The sequence below is a fragment of the Salarias fasciatus genome, chromosome 7, assembly GCF_902148845.1.
Source record: "Salarias fasciatus chromosome 7, fSalaFa1.1, whole genome shotgun sequence".
Classification (NCBI taxonomy): Eukaryota; Metazoa; Chordata; class Actinopteri; order Blenniiformes; family Blenniidae; genus Salarias; species Salarias fasciatus.
The window spans coordinates 12852129-12871031 of record NC_043751.1 but is presented as its reverse complement, the minus strand read 5'-3'; the positions used below and the strand labels follow the sequence as shown (position 1 = coordinate 12871031).

At 43.5% G+C, this 18903-nt stretch overlaps 1 protein-coding gene across 5 annotated transcripts in view; it reads left to right on the top strand.

Moving 5' to 3' along the window:
- Positions 1-18903, top strand: part of reln (reelin) — a 94086-nt gene that overhangs the window by 52054 nt on the left and 23129 nt on the right. For all 5 annotated transcript variants that reach the window (XM_030097123.1, XM_030097121.1, XM_030097125.1 and 2 more), the window contains exons 5-21: positions 5607-5639; positions 5804-5882; positions 6040-6136; positions 6944-6995; positions 8286-8394; positions 8980-9220; positions 9384-9529; positions 12554-12705; positions 12845-12960; positions 13626-13834; positions 14521-14649; positions 14736-14845; positions 15238-15304; positions 15703-15936; positions 16953-17114; positions 17615-17851; positions 18147-18339. In XM_030097123.1, the coding sequence (XP_029952983.1) occupies positions 5607-5639; positions 5804-5882; positions 6040-6136; positions 6944-6995; positions 8286-8394; positions 8980-9220; positions 9384-9529; positions 12554-12705; positions 12845-12960; positions 13626-13834; positions 14521-14649; positions 14736-14845; positions 15238-15304; positions 15703-15936; positions 16953-17114; positions 17615-17851; positions 18147-18339 (2366 nt within the window). The remainder of the gene's footprint in view (positions 1-5606; positions 5640-5803; positions 5883-6039; positions 6137-6943; positions 6996-8285; positions 8395-8979; positions 9221-9383; positions 9530-12553; positions 12706-12844; positions 12961-13625; positions 13835-14520; positions 14650-14735; positions 14846-15237; positions 15305-15702; positions 15937-16952; positions 17115-17614; positions 17852-18146; positions 18340-18903) is intronic.

The window sequence follows — 18903 nt, the reverse complement described above, 5'->3', positions numbered from 1 at the left end:
GTCACGTTTATTGTCTCAGTTCCATCCACAAAGTCAAACTTAGCTGCGAGTGAGGCTTGGGCCTGTGCACTCCTCTTTTCCGGAGGGATCAAATAGGCTACCTTCACAAAGTCAACCCCAGTGTGGCAGAGAGAGCGCACGCTGCTCTGAGCAAAGTTACTTCAAATCTAGGCATTAGCATTCAAAGTGAAATAAAAGATATTGGGCCAGCTCAAGCCACCTCAGAAGTTCATATACTTAGGACTGGGGCTTTGAAGAGCTGGAGAATGAAAGCTATCTAAAGCAGGGTTACAATCCGTGGAGGAGAGGGAGGGAAGGTGAAGAGAAAAGGAAGGATTGGAGGAGGGAAGGGAAGAAGGGCAGACAATCAAGGCCAATCAGCCAGGGTTAAAGCTTTAAGAGCAAAATGGGGAGATTAGCCAAGGAGCTGGAAATGGAAGGTTGAAGCGTGAATTTGATTTTATGGTGATACGGAGATGACAAGCAATATAGATCAATGAAATAAATTCTAATGTAAATACACTACTTAAGTATAATGGAAGGAGAAGGGAGAGATAAGCCTTTAACTCGCCGTCGAACGTCTGACATGCAACACTTTGCTCCTCAAGCCTGTGAAAGCCTGCTAAGACATAAGCAGGGGCACGATTTATGTGTGTGAGTGTGTGAGTGTGCTTGTGTGTATGCGTGTGAACATGTGTGTAGAATAATCTGTCTCGGTGTGTTGTTGGGGGTGCCTGGGTGGGGACACGCTGTACCCCCCTCCCTGTGCTCTCGGCTCCTTTCTGCTGTGCCAGCACACTTCTGCACCCCAACCCTTCAATCTGCCTCCAGTTCATTCCCCCAACATCCCTCCCAGTTTGCTTTGATCTACGCCCCATTACCGTACCCAACGACCTGCTGGGATAAAATCCCCTACATTTTGTTGTACATATGTGCATTCGGAGGACCAGAGTGCCAGGAATCTGACAAATAGCATTGCAACTAAATAAAACACACAGTATAACTTTGTGACACAAATCAGCAGAGATCTTCGCAGACGCTTAAGGCAAGACATGACAAAATGTTTCAAATAAGTGGAAATGTGTACACTAACAAGCGGAGAGATGGAAAAAGTAGCAGATTCCTGTTTCTACTGAGTAACCATAAAATGACTTGTTAAACCAAGATGAGAAGTGCCAAGGTGTGAGATGAGAAGAGGAAGGGGTGAGCCGGGGAAGGGTGCTTTCTGCTAAAAGGTGGAGTCATTGGGGGTGTTGAATGGCGCTGTAGGCCGTCCATCAGTTCTATCTCCTGACAGCAGGGCCAGCAGTGCCTGCTTTCTGCCCAGCGTCCCGGGGTCCTCTCATTTCCAGCGAGAGAATAAATCAGATCTTTATGGGCCCGGCCAAGTGCTCTGCAGCCCAGATGGATTATTAAAGGGACATATAACTCAAAGAGGCCACGGCTCCCTGAGGGATGCCTGATCACAGCGCAACAGAGGAGGGACGGGTGGCCTACCCTCTCCCACCCTCACGCCACCCACCCAGTCTGCCAGCCAGCCTGCTTGCCTGGCTGCGTGCCAGCTCTCCTGCCATCCCTCGTTGCTCACCAGCAGGAAACCTTGAGACCTCAGTTGCTTCTTTTTCCCTCCTGGGTTATCATCTACCCATTTTCTGTACTTTTCCACCATTCTTCTCCAGGCTTCTTTCACTCGTACACCATTTTGTTTGTGTATTTTTTTTTTTTTTTTTGTAGATTACCCAACATCATCCAGCAAAGAGTAACAATATGTGGAAGAATATGTTATTGTAGTTCTTCCCATCTCACACGCTGACACATAGAGACTTTCCAAAGAGATTAACACAAACAGCCAAAGATTGCCTGCTAAGTAAGCCTGTCTTGGTTGGAAATGAGACTTGCTTTTGTGAAGTGAAAAGTGTGGCTCAACTTTGGATTCCATCTTTGTTTGAAGACATTGCAGAGAAAGGTCATATGTAAATTGCATAATAGTTGCAAATCTTTGCTGTCTTCAATTCACTTGTGATTGTTATAATGGTGCCAATTAAAGCTCACACAAAAGGGCCTTGTGCTGAGTGGAGTGAAGTAAGTGTGATCTCAGGAACTTTGAGGAACTATTTTCTTTTTTTTTCTTTTTTTTTTTTTAGTCATTGTTGAAGAAATAACAACAGCATCCTGCGTCCCGGTGAGTCAGTAATTGCAACCACCAGCGAGACACGAGCAACCTGACTTCAAATGCGGTTCACGTCTTCGAGGATATGAGTCAGACGGAGGGAAAACAAGCAAATGAGGGGAGAACAAGGGATGTTGGAAAACTGGGTACAGTTTACAGGGTGGGGAGAAAAGACGAGAGAGAGGAGATTAGAGCTGGAAGACGAGGAAAAGAGGGGGAGAAGATTTAAAATGACTTGTGCCCCTGCACTCTTTGTGCTGAGACGTCTGAGTCTGCCAAAGCTTATGCTTGCAGAGTCTCCCCTCACAGCGCCCCAAGCCTGGAGTAGTTTACTCAAAAGTCCTACTTATGCGTCGCCTCCGTTTGTGTGCGTATGTATGCATGTGCACAAAATCTGTCGAGGGCTGGGTCAAACATAGAATCCAACGTTGTGTGTGTGTGTGTGTGTGTGTGTTTCCCCCTGCATCCTTCTGTGTTTAAGCCCTGGCCGGGAAGATACAGGCATTAGAAGAGATGAGCTGCTAATAGAGGAGGCAGTAATTGAAGTCTTTAAGAAAGTGAGAGGGGGATTAATCCAAGTGAAATGAGCGCCACTGTCTGCTCTTGATGCACAGAGGGTGAGGCGGAGAGACAGAATGGGTGCGGATGGAGGGCTGAGCAGAAGACGGAGAGATTTTGATAGAAGGGAAGTGAGAGAGACAGCAGGAGAGTGTGATGAAGCATGGAGAAAGAAAACCATAAATGAGGCCTTTTTGGAAGCTTGGAGGGATTATCCACCCAAGAAAATCTTCTGGGCCTTTCTTTCGCCAAATGGCCCCACTAGAAAGACTGAAAGCGATTTAGATGGGTTTGTTTAAAAGAGTGGGAGAGACTGGAAAAGACTATAGAGAGCAGAATTATCAACCAACCAAGCATTTATGACAGTATGCCAGTTAGACTGGGTGGATTTCCAGGCATTGAGTTTCACTACATGGTCTTCACGGGCTAAATATTTAAATGAGCATGTGCTTATAGACGAGGCACACAAGTATCAGCCTCATTTTTATCGTTGCTTCAAAATGATGTCTGTTGGGCACAATAAAACACAGCTGGGACTGGTGGCTCATCCAAACACATTCTGAATCAGCAGAAATTGGTGGATTAGACATAGAGGAATTGAGACAGAAATATTTGAACCAGGCCCTTTCATCTGCTCGCAATGGGCTTCATCGCTGAGCTCGGGCTCCAGACTCACGGCTCTGAGCATCAGTGACCACTCGAGCAGCAGCAGAACCGGCCAGCTCTGTCTGTCAGACCACTAAAACTCCAACTTATACAGTCAGCATGAAACTTTTCCACCACTGTGTGAACTATAAATCCATTTCTGAAAGCCCAGCGAATGGAATCAGTTGCAAGAAATGAGGGCAACTAATAAAAGCAAAGCCTGAGCTTAAAGTTAAGACCAGAGCCATTAAGATAATATGAAACCTCTTTAATATTCCATTCTCTTTTGATTCCGTTTCAAGTTGTTTATAAAGGGCTTGAGGTAGGATTTTCAAGTAACTGAGAGCTTAACTTTGGAACAAGTTCCTGCTTTTTTTCTCCTTACCTCAGTGCATCTTATCAGGTGGGCAGGCTTATCCTGGATGGAGAATACTGTGTTAGATTAGTTCTTCAGTTCATAGTCAGGATGTCTTAACTCACTTTACTTTTCTGAGAAAAGCTAAGGAATGGAAGAGGATAATGATCAGAGAGGTCAAGAGGTATTAATCTTCTCCTTTCTGAATTTTGCTGTCAGTAGTTGCCACAGCGGATCATCTTCTACCAATTCCCTGTATCCTCCTAACCCAGTGCACTGTCACTGTCTTCGTGAACCAGAACCGGCCTGGAAGAGACTCCAATCTGGCCACACTGATTTTTTTACGATGGTAAAAATTTTGGGTACCTCAAGAAAAAGCTTGTCAATCACTGCTGTAGACCTTCACTAGCTAGAACAATACAAATCCTGTAGCATAGCTTTCTTTGCTGTCTTGGCCACCTCTCCTTCTCGCCATGGACTGCTTTGGAACATTGACCCCCAAGTACTTTAACTTCCGTCTCTCTGGTACCTTCCCTCCATCAACCTCATTGTTTTGCGATCATCATTTCCACCGACACATGGTAAATGTTAATTCCTTTATTACCACTTGAGCAGCCCCCAAAGGGCTTTACGCTGTTAATCACGTACACTCATTCACACACAGATTCACGTATGTATTCTGTTTTACTCCTGCTCTTTCATATTCTCTGTAATGGAGTAAGCTTCCACTTGTCGAGGTTCTCCTCTCCCTGCTTCCTGCTCTGTCATCAGGAAACATTAAAGCCCATTGCGACTCCTGAATCCTGCCTTCATCTGTTCGCTTGTCTGTCACCGCTGCAAACAAGAAAGGGCTCACATTTGATCCTTTTTATTTTTTTAAATCCCACCTTCACTCTGTCACACCAACAGCACACCTTACTGCAACATTGGCCTTCCTCTTTTAGCCCCGTATCATGTAGATCAAGAGGCACTGATTATCAGTAAAAATGGAATTACCTAATATTTCTCTTAGAAATCTTGGAGAATTCTTTTACATGAGGAAAACATGATTTGAAAAAATGCATGACGGATCTGAAACCTAAATAGGCAACAGGTTATTGCTTTCTTTGCATGCATGTGAATTTAGGAAGTTCCTTTCCTTCAGAAAGTTTTTCTTTTCGTTCTTTTGTGTGTGTTTGTGTTTGTGTACAAGAAAAAATATGATATATCCGACACTTCGATCTCCCTCTGCTCTGCGCACGTGACGTGAGTCACACCCACAGTTTGTGGTATTTTGCCTAAATGTAAACGTAGACTGCATCCTACATATTTTTGCTTTTTGATTTCAGGGCAGCTTTTTTAAACCCTCGGTTGAATGATTAAGTCTGCACACTCACAGCCACCTTCCAGTCACCTCGTGCCTCTTCTCAAAGCCATGTTTCCCGGGAGAGATTGATGGGAGAGAGTTTTCGCCGCGCAGTGGCCACAGATTACAGCACACAGGCGCCTCTGGGGAGGATGGCAGTTAATTGCTATTGAACCATTAATCATAGCAGCTCGGCCTTTCATTACTGAAAAGAATTAACATCAGTAGCCAGGAGACTGCGGCCATGGCCGGCCAGGACACAGAGAAACTTTGTTTCGCTCAGAGATGATGTAAGATTGGTCCCGTTTCTTCACTCTCACCAATGAAGTTACACACTTCAGCCCTGTTATTCGTATTTCAAAACTTTACGGACTGTGTAGTCTGTATATTTACTTTTGATTCAAATGTTCTCTGTAAAGGTGTATATACTCCCTTTTTCAGTTTTCCATCTGCTTGTTAGACCCAGTAATAACATTAAAACACCTTTGAAATACGGGACATTGCCTCACAGACAAACTTTTCTTCTGTTTCAGCTCCAACTGAGTCCCCACTGAGACCAAGTCTAAGTGAGTCCACCTTTCATTTCCTCATGGTTTATATTTATTTATTTTTTAATCATGTTGTAATCACTTTGGCAATTACTGCGAGATAAGACCAGGTATCATTTACAGTATGTGTGTGTGTGTGTGTGTGTGTGTGTGTGTGTGTGTGTGTGTGTGTGTGTGTATAGTGGAGCTCCATGGGAAGCATGTGGTGCTGCGTGATGACTTCGACTCCAACCTCCAAGGAGAGCTGGACCCGAGCATCTGGTAGGTGAAGAGGTTGTGACTCAGCTTGTAATCTCAAGGTGTCGTCACACTCATTACATCAGTAGTCGATCCCCCCCGTTATATGCATTATATATCGGAACTCAGTTCTCTCCTCCTCTTCTTCTCTCCTCTTCTCTCCTCTTCTCTCTGTTCACAGGTCTGAGTGCAGTAACTGTGAGGTGGGAGAGCAGTGTGGCGTGCTGATGCACGGCAGAGCAGTCACTTTCTGCGAGCCCGTCGGAGAGAGAGAGCTGGTAACCGCCACGTCCGACCACGCCGTAACCACTGTGCATTATTCGGTTCATTGACCCTCCATCCGAATCAAGCACTCTGCCACAACAACCACACCGACTTCTGAACCACTACAGACTGGTTTATAACCACAAACGAGTGTCAAGATTAGACATCTCTGTGCCATGAGAGTAAAAAAAAAATCAAACCCGAGAAACCCGTCATAAAGATTGTACCTTATTTTTTGGGTGTGAAAGCCTCGAGTGTGACTCGAGGACGCACGCTCCTAAATGCTGATCAAACCCCTTCATGTCTCTTCATATCTTTTTAAAAGTTGATTTCAGACTGTTTACCTAACTGTATGAGATAAAAGCACCGGAGTGTTTTAGAGCCTCATGATTCTATTTGCTTCCCTGATAAGCATTCGCTTTGTCTGTCACTGCTCCAAATGTTTGATGCCGCTGGCAGCTCTTCTGTCGAGTGCAACAAGCGTGCTTATCCTGAAACAGAGAAGCACCGACGCAAATACTAACAAATGCACCAACATCAGCACTGAAAACATGCACTCATGCACACAAAAGCCATCAGTCTGTTTGCTTTGTTTCTGGATGCATACATGCATACATGAGATAACTTCCGCATTCTGCATTCCATAAGAACGGACACTCTCTCGAAATATGTAGGACAAATGTGCTTATTAAGACATCTATACATTGTTTTACACATCTCCAGCAAATAAACTTTTTTAAACATGTTGAAAACATCTGACGTCACAGTTTAAACTGCTGCCCTAAAAGAAACACCTCCTAAACTGTGTGTATCCTCCTCAGACTACTGTACCTCTCAACACCAGCACAGCCTCGGTCCTGCAGTTTGCTCTAGGTGAGTAATAAAACTCCGCACACACGTCAAACAGTGAACAGTGAAAGAAGTTTATATGTGAGAGTGAACAGTGAAAGAAGTTTATATGTGAGACTTATCAACATCCCAGGACAGTTGATCCTCCTGTCATCCTCAGGAAAGACATGCTTCCTGTCTGTCCTCTTTCATGTCAACCAGACAGCTGGTGCACACTGTTTCAGTTTGTCTTTCTCTTCCTCTCGCCCTATCATAATAATGAATGATTTACAGTATTCTGGAAAGACACCCTCAATCCATGGCAGAGACTTTAGAAGGCTTGTATTTTTCATGTCCGTCACAAGAATTCACTGGTTCCATTAGAGCACGACAGGGTTAAAATAGGAGTAGATAATGGAGAGCAGTCCACCTCAATCCTTCTGCTCTGCTGTTCTCTCACTCTCTGTGAGTTTTTTTTTTTTTTTTGTCATTAAATTGAATTTCCGTCATGTCACAGTTGTGGAGTGTTCATTGCACAGCTGCATTCAGGCTGGAGCAAAGTGGACAAAACACAACGTCAGAGGGTGTGGGAGGAAGTGAGGAAGGAAGGTGGAGATGTAGGAGATTTCTGTTTGCTTCCTTCATCGCCAGGCTTTTGACACCGCCAACATCAAAGTCACCACACAGCGTAACGTTTTAAACAGTCTGATTCATTTTGTTATTCATTATCTTATTATAAATTGAAAATGCCCAAAAGCATGGAAAGTTGCATTATTGAAACCATTCCGACTTTAAAAAAAGATCCACTCCTCCAGCTTCACTGGCTCCCTAAAGACGAGCTGATCGCATGAATAACCGTCAGAGGTCACAGATAATGAAGTAAATGAAGTTTGTGGCGGGACTTAGTGATGTTTTTCAGGTTTTCAGGTTTCAGAATAATTTTTTGTGAGTCAAATATTGTTTTATTCTTCCATTCTTAAAACCTGTACTGCTTCTTTAAGCCTTTAGAGATTCAGAGTTAAATCTCAGCGGCTGATAGAGTGGTAACAGTAGTTATACATACTGAAGGTGCAGAATTCACCATCTCCTGTTTCTGTCTAAAAAGTAAGTTGTTCGTAAGTAAAAGTTTCAAACAGAATTCAAGGTGTTAGCATAGGGTCCAGACAGGCGTTTTTCGCACTAAAAGTGACTTTTGGAGTTTTAATGTGTGGGTCATCATACCATTATCCTTTGACTAGAACGAGGTTGAACCAACCCATCATTATTCTGTTTCCACAACAGGAGAGTCTACGTGAACATAAATGTATTTTTTTCTGTGTGTGTGTCATTTCCCAGGCTCAGGCTCCTGCCGCTTCAGTTATTCGGACCCGAGCATCACTGTGTCATACAGCCTGAGCGGTAACGCCAACAGCTCAGAGGAATGGATCACACTGGAGAAGATCAGGTCTCTCTGTCTGCCTCTGTGTGTGTGTGCGTGTGTGTGTGTGTGTGTGTGTGTGTGTGTGTGTGTGTGTGTGTGTGTGTGTGTGTGTGTGTGTGTGTGTGTGTGTGTGTGTGTGTCTCTCTCTCTCTCTCTCTCTCTCTCTCTCTCTCATCCATCCCACTGTCCTTCCATCTGCTGTGAACACCCGCCCTCTCTTTTCCCTCATTCACACCTCCCCCTCTTAATTTCTTATTCCTCCCCTGTTTGTGTCTTGATCATCCACCTGTTTTTATTAATCCCTCACTCCATGACTCTCTCCGTGTTGTCAGCTTTTAAATGTAGATTTTCTGCTCTGTCACTGTCTTATAATTACAGTATTTTGCCGCAGTAAGTGGATGTTGTGCCTCTGTGTGAACACACGGGCTCATTGGGATTATTTAGGCCGAGGCTATCTGTTCTCTCTTTAAGTTTGTCTTTTTCAGCCGTATTGTAATTATTATTGATGACTATTTAATGAATAAACATCTGACGGTGGATTACATAAGCGCTGCTATCACATGCATGTTTAGTCAGACGGCTCATTCTGCTTTTCTCTCTTTCCTAAAGAGCTCCGACCAACAGCAGCACCGTCGTCCACCTGCTTCCTCTTCCACACTCCTCCAGAGCCGAGGGCGTTCGTCTCCGCTGGTCCCAAGAAGCCCCAGCAGGGCCCGAGGGCTACGAGTCCTGCTGGGGACTGGATAACGTGCTGCTGGTCAATGCTGCCCACAAAGTCCCCCTGATGGAGGACAACTTAGATCCTCCAGATACTGCCAACTGGCTCTTCTTCCCCGGAGCTACTGTCAAGGTACAACAGCAAATCAATCAAATTCATACAAATGAATTTGACTCTCATTTTATCAGAAATGTGGGAGACATTTCTTTATTTATTTATTTGGAATATGTATATTCAAGTTGTTCTTGTTATGAAGGAATAATTTGTACCCCTCCCCTGTGCTTCTGTCGCCCAGCATGCCTGTCAGTCTGAGGGCAACGCCTTGTATTTCCACGGTGGCGAGGGGGCTGGCCACAGCTTTACAACCACCAGAGACATCGACCTCCACCGAGAGGAGGGGAGGAGCTACTGGGAGGAAGACTTTGAGAGCGCACCCGCAAAGTAAGGCAAATCTCCATCTCCCAGCCTCACTTCACATCAAGTCCACTTTCTTTCTTTTTTTTTATCACACCTCTCAAAAGCAGAATCACAAAGTGCTTTGCGAGCAAGGGAAGACGGTAATAGGAGCAAGCTAAAACAAATGAGACTCAATAGTAAAAGTGATAGCAACAACAATGTAATGTGGGAGTAGTTTGTTTAAAATGCGATCTATAAAAATACAAGATGAAGAATGTTAAAAGCTTTTTCACTGTGGTGCTGACTCAGCTGACTTGACACCGAGCAGGCGTTTTCATTCTGCAGCAACAATCTTAACTTATACAAGAACAAACTTTGTTGCCAGACAGTCTTTTAGAATATTAAAGGATTAGAGGGAAATAATGGAGCCAAACTATAATGGGGGACATACACATCTTAAGAAACATTACTCTTCTTGAAGGTGAAGTTTATTCTGGTTGTAAAATCGATCCCAGCATTATGTTTTGAATTAGTTTGGATGTGTAACTTCACAGAAATGCATTACCAATATATGACCAGGTCAATCAGCGATGTATGGTTAGGGGAAATTTCGACAAAACAATATCGTTATATATGAAATGAAATAAAATGTTCTTATAGTCATCAATGTAATTTTTGCAGCTACTGTAGAAAAGGTCAAGTGTTTCGTCTGTATCAATAAGACAGTGACGTAAATCCACAATTTAAAAGAAATGTAAGAGGTGAGGTTTTTCAGTACTTGTAATTCACTGTAGGGGGCAGTACTGAGCACATCGTGTTTGCTGCATTTACAAGTCAAGATAAGACCAAGTACTTACTGCGATTAATAATACAAGACCACCTCCCCGTCAGGATATGCCCACATCGCTCCAGGAGTCTCTTTTTATGAGCAGAAGCAGCACAATAATACTCATAACTGAGCTTTCTGCATGAGCAGCTCCAGGAGCTTCAAACTGTGAAGCATGCCAACTCCCACATGAGTTTGTGGAGTGAGGAAGGACTCGTGTCATAAACCAGATTAAGACTGATTGATAAGATCTGAATCTGTGGATTTGATTAACTTCAATAGATCTCACTAAAATTTACTTCCAGTTAACTGGTAATATATATAGTAACTTTTTTATCTAACTTATATTTCCTTTACTACTTTAAGTTTTACTTCAGAAAATGCCTGATTGGTGGCTACTGTACTTAATTACCACCAAAGTAATTCCACAACTAGAGTATTTTTAAGTAGCAACTGAAATTGTAATCGAATACTGATGTTCATTTACGATTAAAATAACTGTGATTTACACATTTTCAGCGACTCATACAACACCAGCAGCAAGTGTGGTAGAGCTGCTGTGTGATAGAGGATCCTCAAAATTGCTTATGGCCTCAATTTGGATGCATGAAGGAAAATAAACATAGAATAAATGATTTAATTGCCTGAGAGTTAATAATAATTCACTCTATCAATCACTCTTCCTCCATCATGTGACCTGACCAGGTTTTATAATTAGTTCTTTCTTATTTTAATTATACATTTTAATAATAATAATGATAATAATAATAATAATAATAATAATAATAATAATAATAATAATACCACATTTGTACATTTTTCAGATTTCTATTTTTAACACTTGCAAGTGGATTTATTAACAAATGAAAATTCTCTGAGTTGTCCATATTTCATGGATAGAGTTTTAATATATGATGATCTGATATAATCAGTTGACTGACATTTGAAGACCTCTATTCAGTATTTGTAAATATGAACAGCCCTCACTGCACGTCGCAGCCATGTGTGTGTGCCCATTCCTCGATGCCTGTCATTTGTCATATGTCACGATGAAGCATGCAGCGTGTCGCACAAGTTCAAGTCGAGCTTGGGTCCTGAAGCAGGTGAGCGCCGCTCCTCTGACGGCTCCAGACATGGCAGTCCATCTGTTCAGAGCGAGACACACACACTCGGTGGACAGCGGAAAACAAGGGAGTGCTGTCTGAAGCACTGTAAGGGGTAGAGAGATAAAAGGGCAGGGATGATAGATCGTGTTACTGCCAGAGAGTAATTAACAGGCTTCGTGCACCACGTCTGTCAGGAGGGCTTTTTTTTTTTCCTCATTAATGAGAAGCACTGCAAACATGAGTGTGTTTCTATAACTGCACCACATCCTCACACCTCAGCTTAGCATGCCAACATGCCGAAACTGCATGCCCGCTCTCACCCGCCGGGCGCCGTGGGGTGACACATGTGTGAGGGAAGCAGGCATGTTTTTTTTTTAATTTTTTTGTGGTAATGGTATACTCCACTAAGTGTCATTTAACCCGACGCTCGCTGTGACAGAGATGCAGAAAATAGAGAGGAACAGTGGGGAAGGGAAGGGGGAGACCAGCAGAAACTGGGAGAAGAGGGAGGTGAGCACCGGGAGAGGAGGGCTGACACACCGAGTTAACTTCTGTCAGGGCTAATGAGAATCCTCTGTCCACTGTGCAGAAATATGTGCCTGCATGTGTGTGAAAGTCCTCTTCCAGGTGATTTATGCCATATTCCTGGCATTGTGTGGTTGTTTACCAGCAAGACATGAATTATAACTGCTGTTTCCTGAGTTCAGTAACACTCCAGAGGGAGACGCTGTGTAGAAGAGTTCATTTATAAACAGAACAATTTCCTTCCTGTAATTTGTGCGTCTGACTATGTCCTGTTATGTCTGTAATATCTCACTTGGGATATTGTATTGGCTTATTCAATCTTATTAAAGTAGACAATACCTGCAGCTTATATTTTTTTCCTATAGCTGTTTTATTTAATTATACTTTGCGTCAAGAATTGGCTATTTTGTTGTTGTTGTTGTTTTTTTTTTTAATTCTCTGGATAACATTAAACATGTTAAATATGCAAGTAGGTGATACACTACTTCAGAAATAGTTTGCACCACTTATTTTCTGTAGTTTGGTGAAAATACTATATGATGAAAATATTTCTTTTTTCCTTATTAATCCAACCCTAATTGTTTCTGTTATTTCTTTCCTTCTTTCGCTCAGCTGGGACATAGAGGGAGCTGTGTACGGGACCCAGTGTGGAGAGATCGAGTCGGGCTCTGCACTTGTGTTTGAAAGGGAGGGCAGGAGGAGGGTGTGCACCCCTTACCTCGACACCACGTCGTATGGAAACCTCCGCTTCTACTTCACCATGGGTCAGGAAAACCTTCCCTCCTTCATACTGACTTCAGCTTTAAATACTCAAGAATTTAGTTGTATTTAATGTTTCACCATGTCATGATCTTTCAACATCTCTAAGTGTGTGTGAACATGGTGTGTCGTGTTTCTGTGTAGGTGGGGGTGACTGTGACCCCGGGGAGTCCCGTGAGAACGACGTGATCCTGTTTGGGAGGTCTGAGGGTCGCAGAGAGCGCGTGGTGCTCGACACGCTGCCCTACTCCTCCTACAGGGTGGGATACTTTGCATAACCCATCAAGCTGCCCTTTTAACTGAAAATGCAGAATAGACGATATATGGGCACATTTCCATAGAAACATGTGAATTAAGACGTTTTTTGGGTTTTTTTTTTGTAACTTCTGGTTTTTTGGGAAGAAAAGTTTTAATACTGATGGAATACAAGGTGATTTTAAAGTTACGATATTAACTGATTCATCACATTCTGCAAGAAAGTTGAAAGTGTTTTCTCCAGTTTAGATGCAGTTTTCTCTCTGATATCAAAGTCGACATGCACATACAGAGAGCCACATTCACATGTCAGGTGGATACAGGTGAAATCGAATTCATTGCAAAGGTTTGAGGTTACGTTGAGTGGGGTGGAAGTTGAACAAAGTGAAGGAGTCCACAAGCTAACTAAAATTAAAAAAATAAAAATAAAAAAAAAAAACCCAAAAGATGAATGAAGGTTTAAACCAAATGAGAGTTTATTCATCAGAAAAGGTAAAGGCTGCAACGGCACATGCCTAAGGTCCTGTACGTTGTACATAAAATTGAAGAAATTACATAAAAAAGAAATAAGTCTTCATAATTTTATACAACAGTAACATAATAATTTTAATACATTGCACAGTGTTTTTCCTCTTCTCCTGCTGAGTTCATTCTGGTTTTCCTCCGTCAGACTCCTGCCGTGGTGTCGGTGGCGCTGCCAACTGAGCTGCAGACGCCAGTCACCCAGTTCTGCCTGGAGCAGCGCTCACATGGAGGTGCCAACCGTCACGTGTGGGCCGTGGACTTCATGCAGCTGCTCCCCGTGCTGCCTGGCACCCACACACATGTTGCTCAGTTCTCCATCAACCTCGGCTGTGGCTCCTACCAGCCTGCCAACAGGTGTGGTTTGTTTGGAACTGGGTTAGACGGCGCCGCTTTTATGAGAAAAAAAACGCATCCACTTCTCTTGGCAAATTCATGAAATTGGGCAGCAACAAAGGAGACTCCCACACACCATGTCAGACACCCTGCAGTCACTCGGTATTTTAGGTTGGGAAAACTGGTAACTGCTGTACACAGAAAAACCCGAGAGCAACAACGCTGTAACGCTTTTGTAACAGCAGCATCTGTCGATAACTGACCTCTAAGACTGAAAACTGCAGTTGGAGGCAATTGTTAAAATGTTCAAATCAAATCGCTGCTCTCCTTTGACCCATCAGATGTTGGAAATTGCAGCAATTTTCGTTTGACTTTACAGTTGAGTTTCAGAAACCAGAGTTTACGCATTTTTAGCTTGTGTAGATTCAGATTTAGGTTGAGAGGGAAGTTGAAACTCTTTGATGATTTGAACTATGATTGAACAGTGATGAATCCTGAAAGACCTTTTAGAATGAACTTGGTGTAAGAAAATGTTGTTGCTCTATAAGATGAACATTCTCGAAGTCAAACTAAATTTGTAGCTGTCTAAAAGGTTTTTGAAATCGAGGTAATAAATTGCTGAACCTTCTTAGGCCCCTTTGCTGTACTCTCTGCAAGTTGGTGAATGAACACGTTGGGATAATCTGTCATCTCTTTCTTTCCCCCAGTGTCAGTCTGGAGTTTTCCTCGAATCAGGGTCGCTCCTGGTCTCTGCTCCACACCGAGTGTCTGCCAGAGCTCTGCGCCGGGCCCCATCTACCTCACAGCACCATCTACTCCTCTGACAACTACAGCGGGTATGAATCAGCCTTCATGTTTAGATCTTGGTTTTTGTGAATTTACCCCTTCATTTGTTTTAATTTTCTGTGTTTTGGCCACTCAGTTGGACCCGAATCTCCATTCCTCTGCCCAACGCCGCTCTCACTGAAACGACCCGCTTCCGTTGGAAGCAGTCCGGAACTGGGGTCGGCAACATGTGGGCCATAGACAATGGTAAGAACCATGCAGCGTCCCAGTTGTCTTCACTTTCATTAATCATGTTCTGGAAAAGGGAATATTGAATTCCAGGCTTCTTTAGACTGGTAAAGACAAATATTACACTACATTTAACAATGTAACGCAGTAAAAACACTATATATTAATTTTTAAATACCGTAACATGACTTCAACCTGCGACACGAAAATATATTAAGTTGGGTGCAAAAAAAAATGCAAACTCTGTACACTTGGAATAAGAAATGACCAGTTTAATCTTCTTCGTCGAGATTACATCTCTACCCACAATATCTTTCCCATTTTCCTTTCAATCTTTATCACAACCAGCTAAATACATAAAATGCTCTGAGCTCTGAAAATGATGTTTCTATTTGTCTCCTGCTTTCCAGTGTATATTGGTCCAGCTTGCCTTCGCTTCTGCTCTGGAAGAGGACACTGTTCCCGCACAGGCTGCAAGTATGTGCCGACTTCTTATTAAAGAAGATAAATCTAAGGAGTCTCTCATGCCTCTCAGCACCAATCGGCATGCAGAGCTAATCAAACTGTGTTATGTTTATGATTTATTAATGCGCGTTTATTATCTCTTTCTGCTCTGTGACACATCTTTCTCTCTGGCTGCACAGTGGTGCAGTGGTTCGCACTCTCACCTCATAGTGACATGTTTGGGTTCCTTTCTGTATCGAGTTTTGATGTTATTTTTTCCAGATACTCAGGTTTCCCCCAATGCATTGATGCATTTATGGTTAAATGGCAGCTATGATTGGTATAGAGGATGACGTGGATGAATAGAAAGATGGCTTTCACTCTAACAATTCCTCTCGTCTGCTCTTCTCTGTCATTATAAAACCTCCCAGATGTGACCCGGGCTTCAGTGGTCCAGCCTGTGAACTGGCCTCTCAGACCTTCCCAGCGTTCCTGTCGGAGGGGTTTTCCAGCCCCCGCCTTTCCTCCTACCACAGCTTCTCCTCTCTGCGCGGGGCTGAAGTCAGCTTCGGCTGCGGGGTGCTCGCCAGCGGCAAGGCCCTGGTTTTCAACAGGGACAGCAGGAGGCACCTGGTCACCGCTCCGCTGGACAGCTCACAGGCCAGGTAATGGCAGATCAGGACAGGAGTGTAAAAACAGAAGCCAACATGGATGAAGTACATTCAGATATTAAAGACCATCCAATAAAATTATAAAACTTTTTGACATATATGTCTGGAGTGAAGAAGTATCTGACAAAACAACTTATATTTCAGTGGTGTTCTGAAAGCAGATTTTAATTCCTGTGATTCTGTCGTAAAGTTTTCTCTGCCTTTGGGATGTGTTTACACCAGTGATTAATAGTGCAAAGGTTCGAGGAATCCATCATTTCTCTCTCTGATTTTGTCCACCTCTCGTTCTCTCGTTTGCTGTTTTTATCCGTGGAGATGGATGGTGTCCGCGGGGATGTTTGCGGATGAGAAAAGAGGTGAAGGGAAAGGATGAAAATGTGAAAGAGAAGGATCGAGAGGGAGCGATGAAGTTGGCTATGGCATCTGTGTTAGATTGATTATGCCTGTTGCGGCTCTGGGTGCCACCTGATGGCCATATTTAATGCCGGTTTGCTGGCTGATAGAGTGAACAGCTGCCTGAAAGGGGAAACGGCTCTGCTAATGAAACCACAGCTCAACCAAGGACAGAGAGAGTTGTGGGGTGACTGGCAGCTTCGGACAGATGATGGAAATCATAATAAATATTGCATTAGTGTGGATAATAATATGTCCAACAAAATATGGATGAACATGAGAAGACAGGAGCCCATGCTGCTCTCTGATTCAAATTCAGATTCTTTTTTTCTCCACATCTAATTTGGTACTCGTTTAATCGTCTCATCCATCATCCACCTCCCTCCCACCTTTTCTCTCTGTATGAATATCTGTTTGTCTACTCTTTTACCCCTTTGCTCTTTCTCCTCTCTCTTCTCTGAACACGCCCATGTTCACCTTACTTTTCCTTTCATTCATCAAACTGCTCTTTCGTCTACCTTTCTGTGTCATTTACTTTTTTTTGTCCATTTCACTGATCGTCCTCCTCCTCTCAAATAATTCTTGCTTTCATGTTTTTTCTTTCCATTTCCTCACAGGTATCTCCAGTTTACCCTTCGACTGGGCAGCCGCAGCATCCTGAGTTCGTGCCCGGCTCCGGACCAGCCAGGAGAGGGCGTCCTGCTGCATTACTCCTCCGACAACGGCATCACCTGGACCCTGCTGCAGCACTACGCGTACCAAGGCTTCCACGAGCCAAGGTGCCTTGTATGTTTAGTGTGTGTGAGCATGCGACGTGTGTGTGTGTCAGTGCACAGCCTGGTTAGAATTCCACATAGACACCACAAGTCTATTAGCAGCCACATTTGTGCTGCTAATGGCGTGCTGGAGGTGTAACCTGCTGGGACCCATCGGCTCAGTTAGTGCCATCTCTGTGTGTAATGAAGACAAAGTGGGCCGCGTTCCAGCTGCCCAGTCTGGCTCCCAGGGCTTTTCATCAGCTCAAGAAAGGTCATGCAGGGGCAGGGAGTCAGACTCAGCGACCTAAGTGCATGACCTGACAATAACAACATGCATGTTTGTGCAAAAACATTTTAATACAGGAGTCATTGTTGACAAAGAGGTCCAGAGATTTTGTTGTCTTGATGTCGTGGATTACAGTGTCGTCAGCTGCTGGATCTGTACATCCTGATCCATTCATTGTGTCAAAAATGTGTGAATTTGTGATTGCCAGAAGGTTAATTTGGATCTGTTTAATCAGGATTGTATCTGTTGAACTTCCATCTGGTGCGCGGAAGTTTGGCGTGCAGTTTCGCTGGTGGCAGCCGTACCACTCCGGCCGTGGACACGATGTGTGGGCTCTGGATGAAATCAGCATGACCTCTGTGCTCTTCAACACCATAAGTCTTGACTTCAGCAATGTGTTGGACGTCACCCAGAGCCTTGGCTTCTACCTTGGCCATGTTCAGCCCTACTGCCAGCATGACTGGACCCTTAGGTATGTCATGATGCACAGACCACTACACTGTTAGGATAGCTGCAATGAATCTGGCCATATGGCATTTGATGGTATTTGTTTACTATTCACATCGGTCCTTTACAGCTTTGAGTGCTTATATTGCATCGAAGCACTTCCTAACACCGTCTCCTGCTCTCCTTCAACCACACAGCTTGAATAAAGTTTTTTTTTTTTTTTCCCCCACAAAAACATTGACACAGTTTTTCGTAGAGATTCTTTGCACAGCATCTGGCATGCGGTCTTAAATGTTTTCCTTTTCCACACTGTCGTCTAGTTTCTCCGGTGAGCCCAGCCCCGGCTCCAGTATCCGTTACGTTGAGACTCAGTCGATGCAGATTGGAGCCTCGTACAGTCTGCAGTTCTCACTGGTGATGGGCTGCGGCCGCGAGCCTTCGCCTCACATCGACACTCAGGTCCGTCTGGAGTTTTCCACCAATCATGGCCTCACCTGGCACCTTGTCAAAGAGGTAAGGGATCAGAAGCCTGTTCACGCCTATTTCCCACTTTTACACAATTTTTTCATCTAAAACCCTTTAGTTTTTTTGCTGCAGGGTGCACACCTTTGATCATGATGAAAACTTGTAAAAGTGACTCTGGAGAGACTCCAGGAAATGTATCATTTATTCATGATCATGAATATTGATTTGCCCATCCCAGTCTTGGTAATAGTATGTAAATAATGACTTTAAATGTGTCACTTTTGCTTCAGATGAGACATTACCACAATTACTTTTAATCATCCTACTATCAGCAAATACATGACAATACTTGAATCAGCAAGCAGATTATCTTCCCGTGATTCAACAAAGATTCTCTGTGATCGTAACTGGCTCATAAATATTCATGGGGTACCAAAGTATCTGCCAAGAGTTTTATTGCTTTTGGAATTGAATAGAGCGTAATGAGTCCTCCATCAGTGAATTTTCTCTAATTCTCCCATGAGCATGAAAATGCAGTCATCTGGCAAATGTAGAATGTAACTCTGTGGTGTTAATCCTCACTTGTCTTCCAGTGTTCAAGGTCAGAGATAC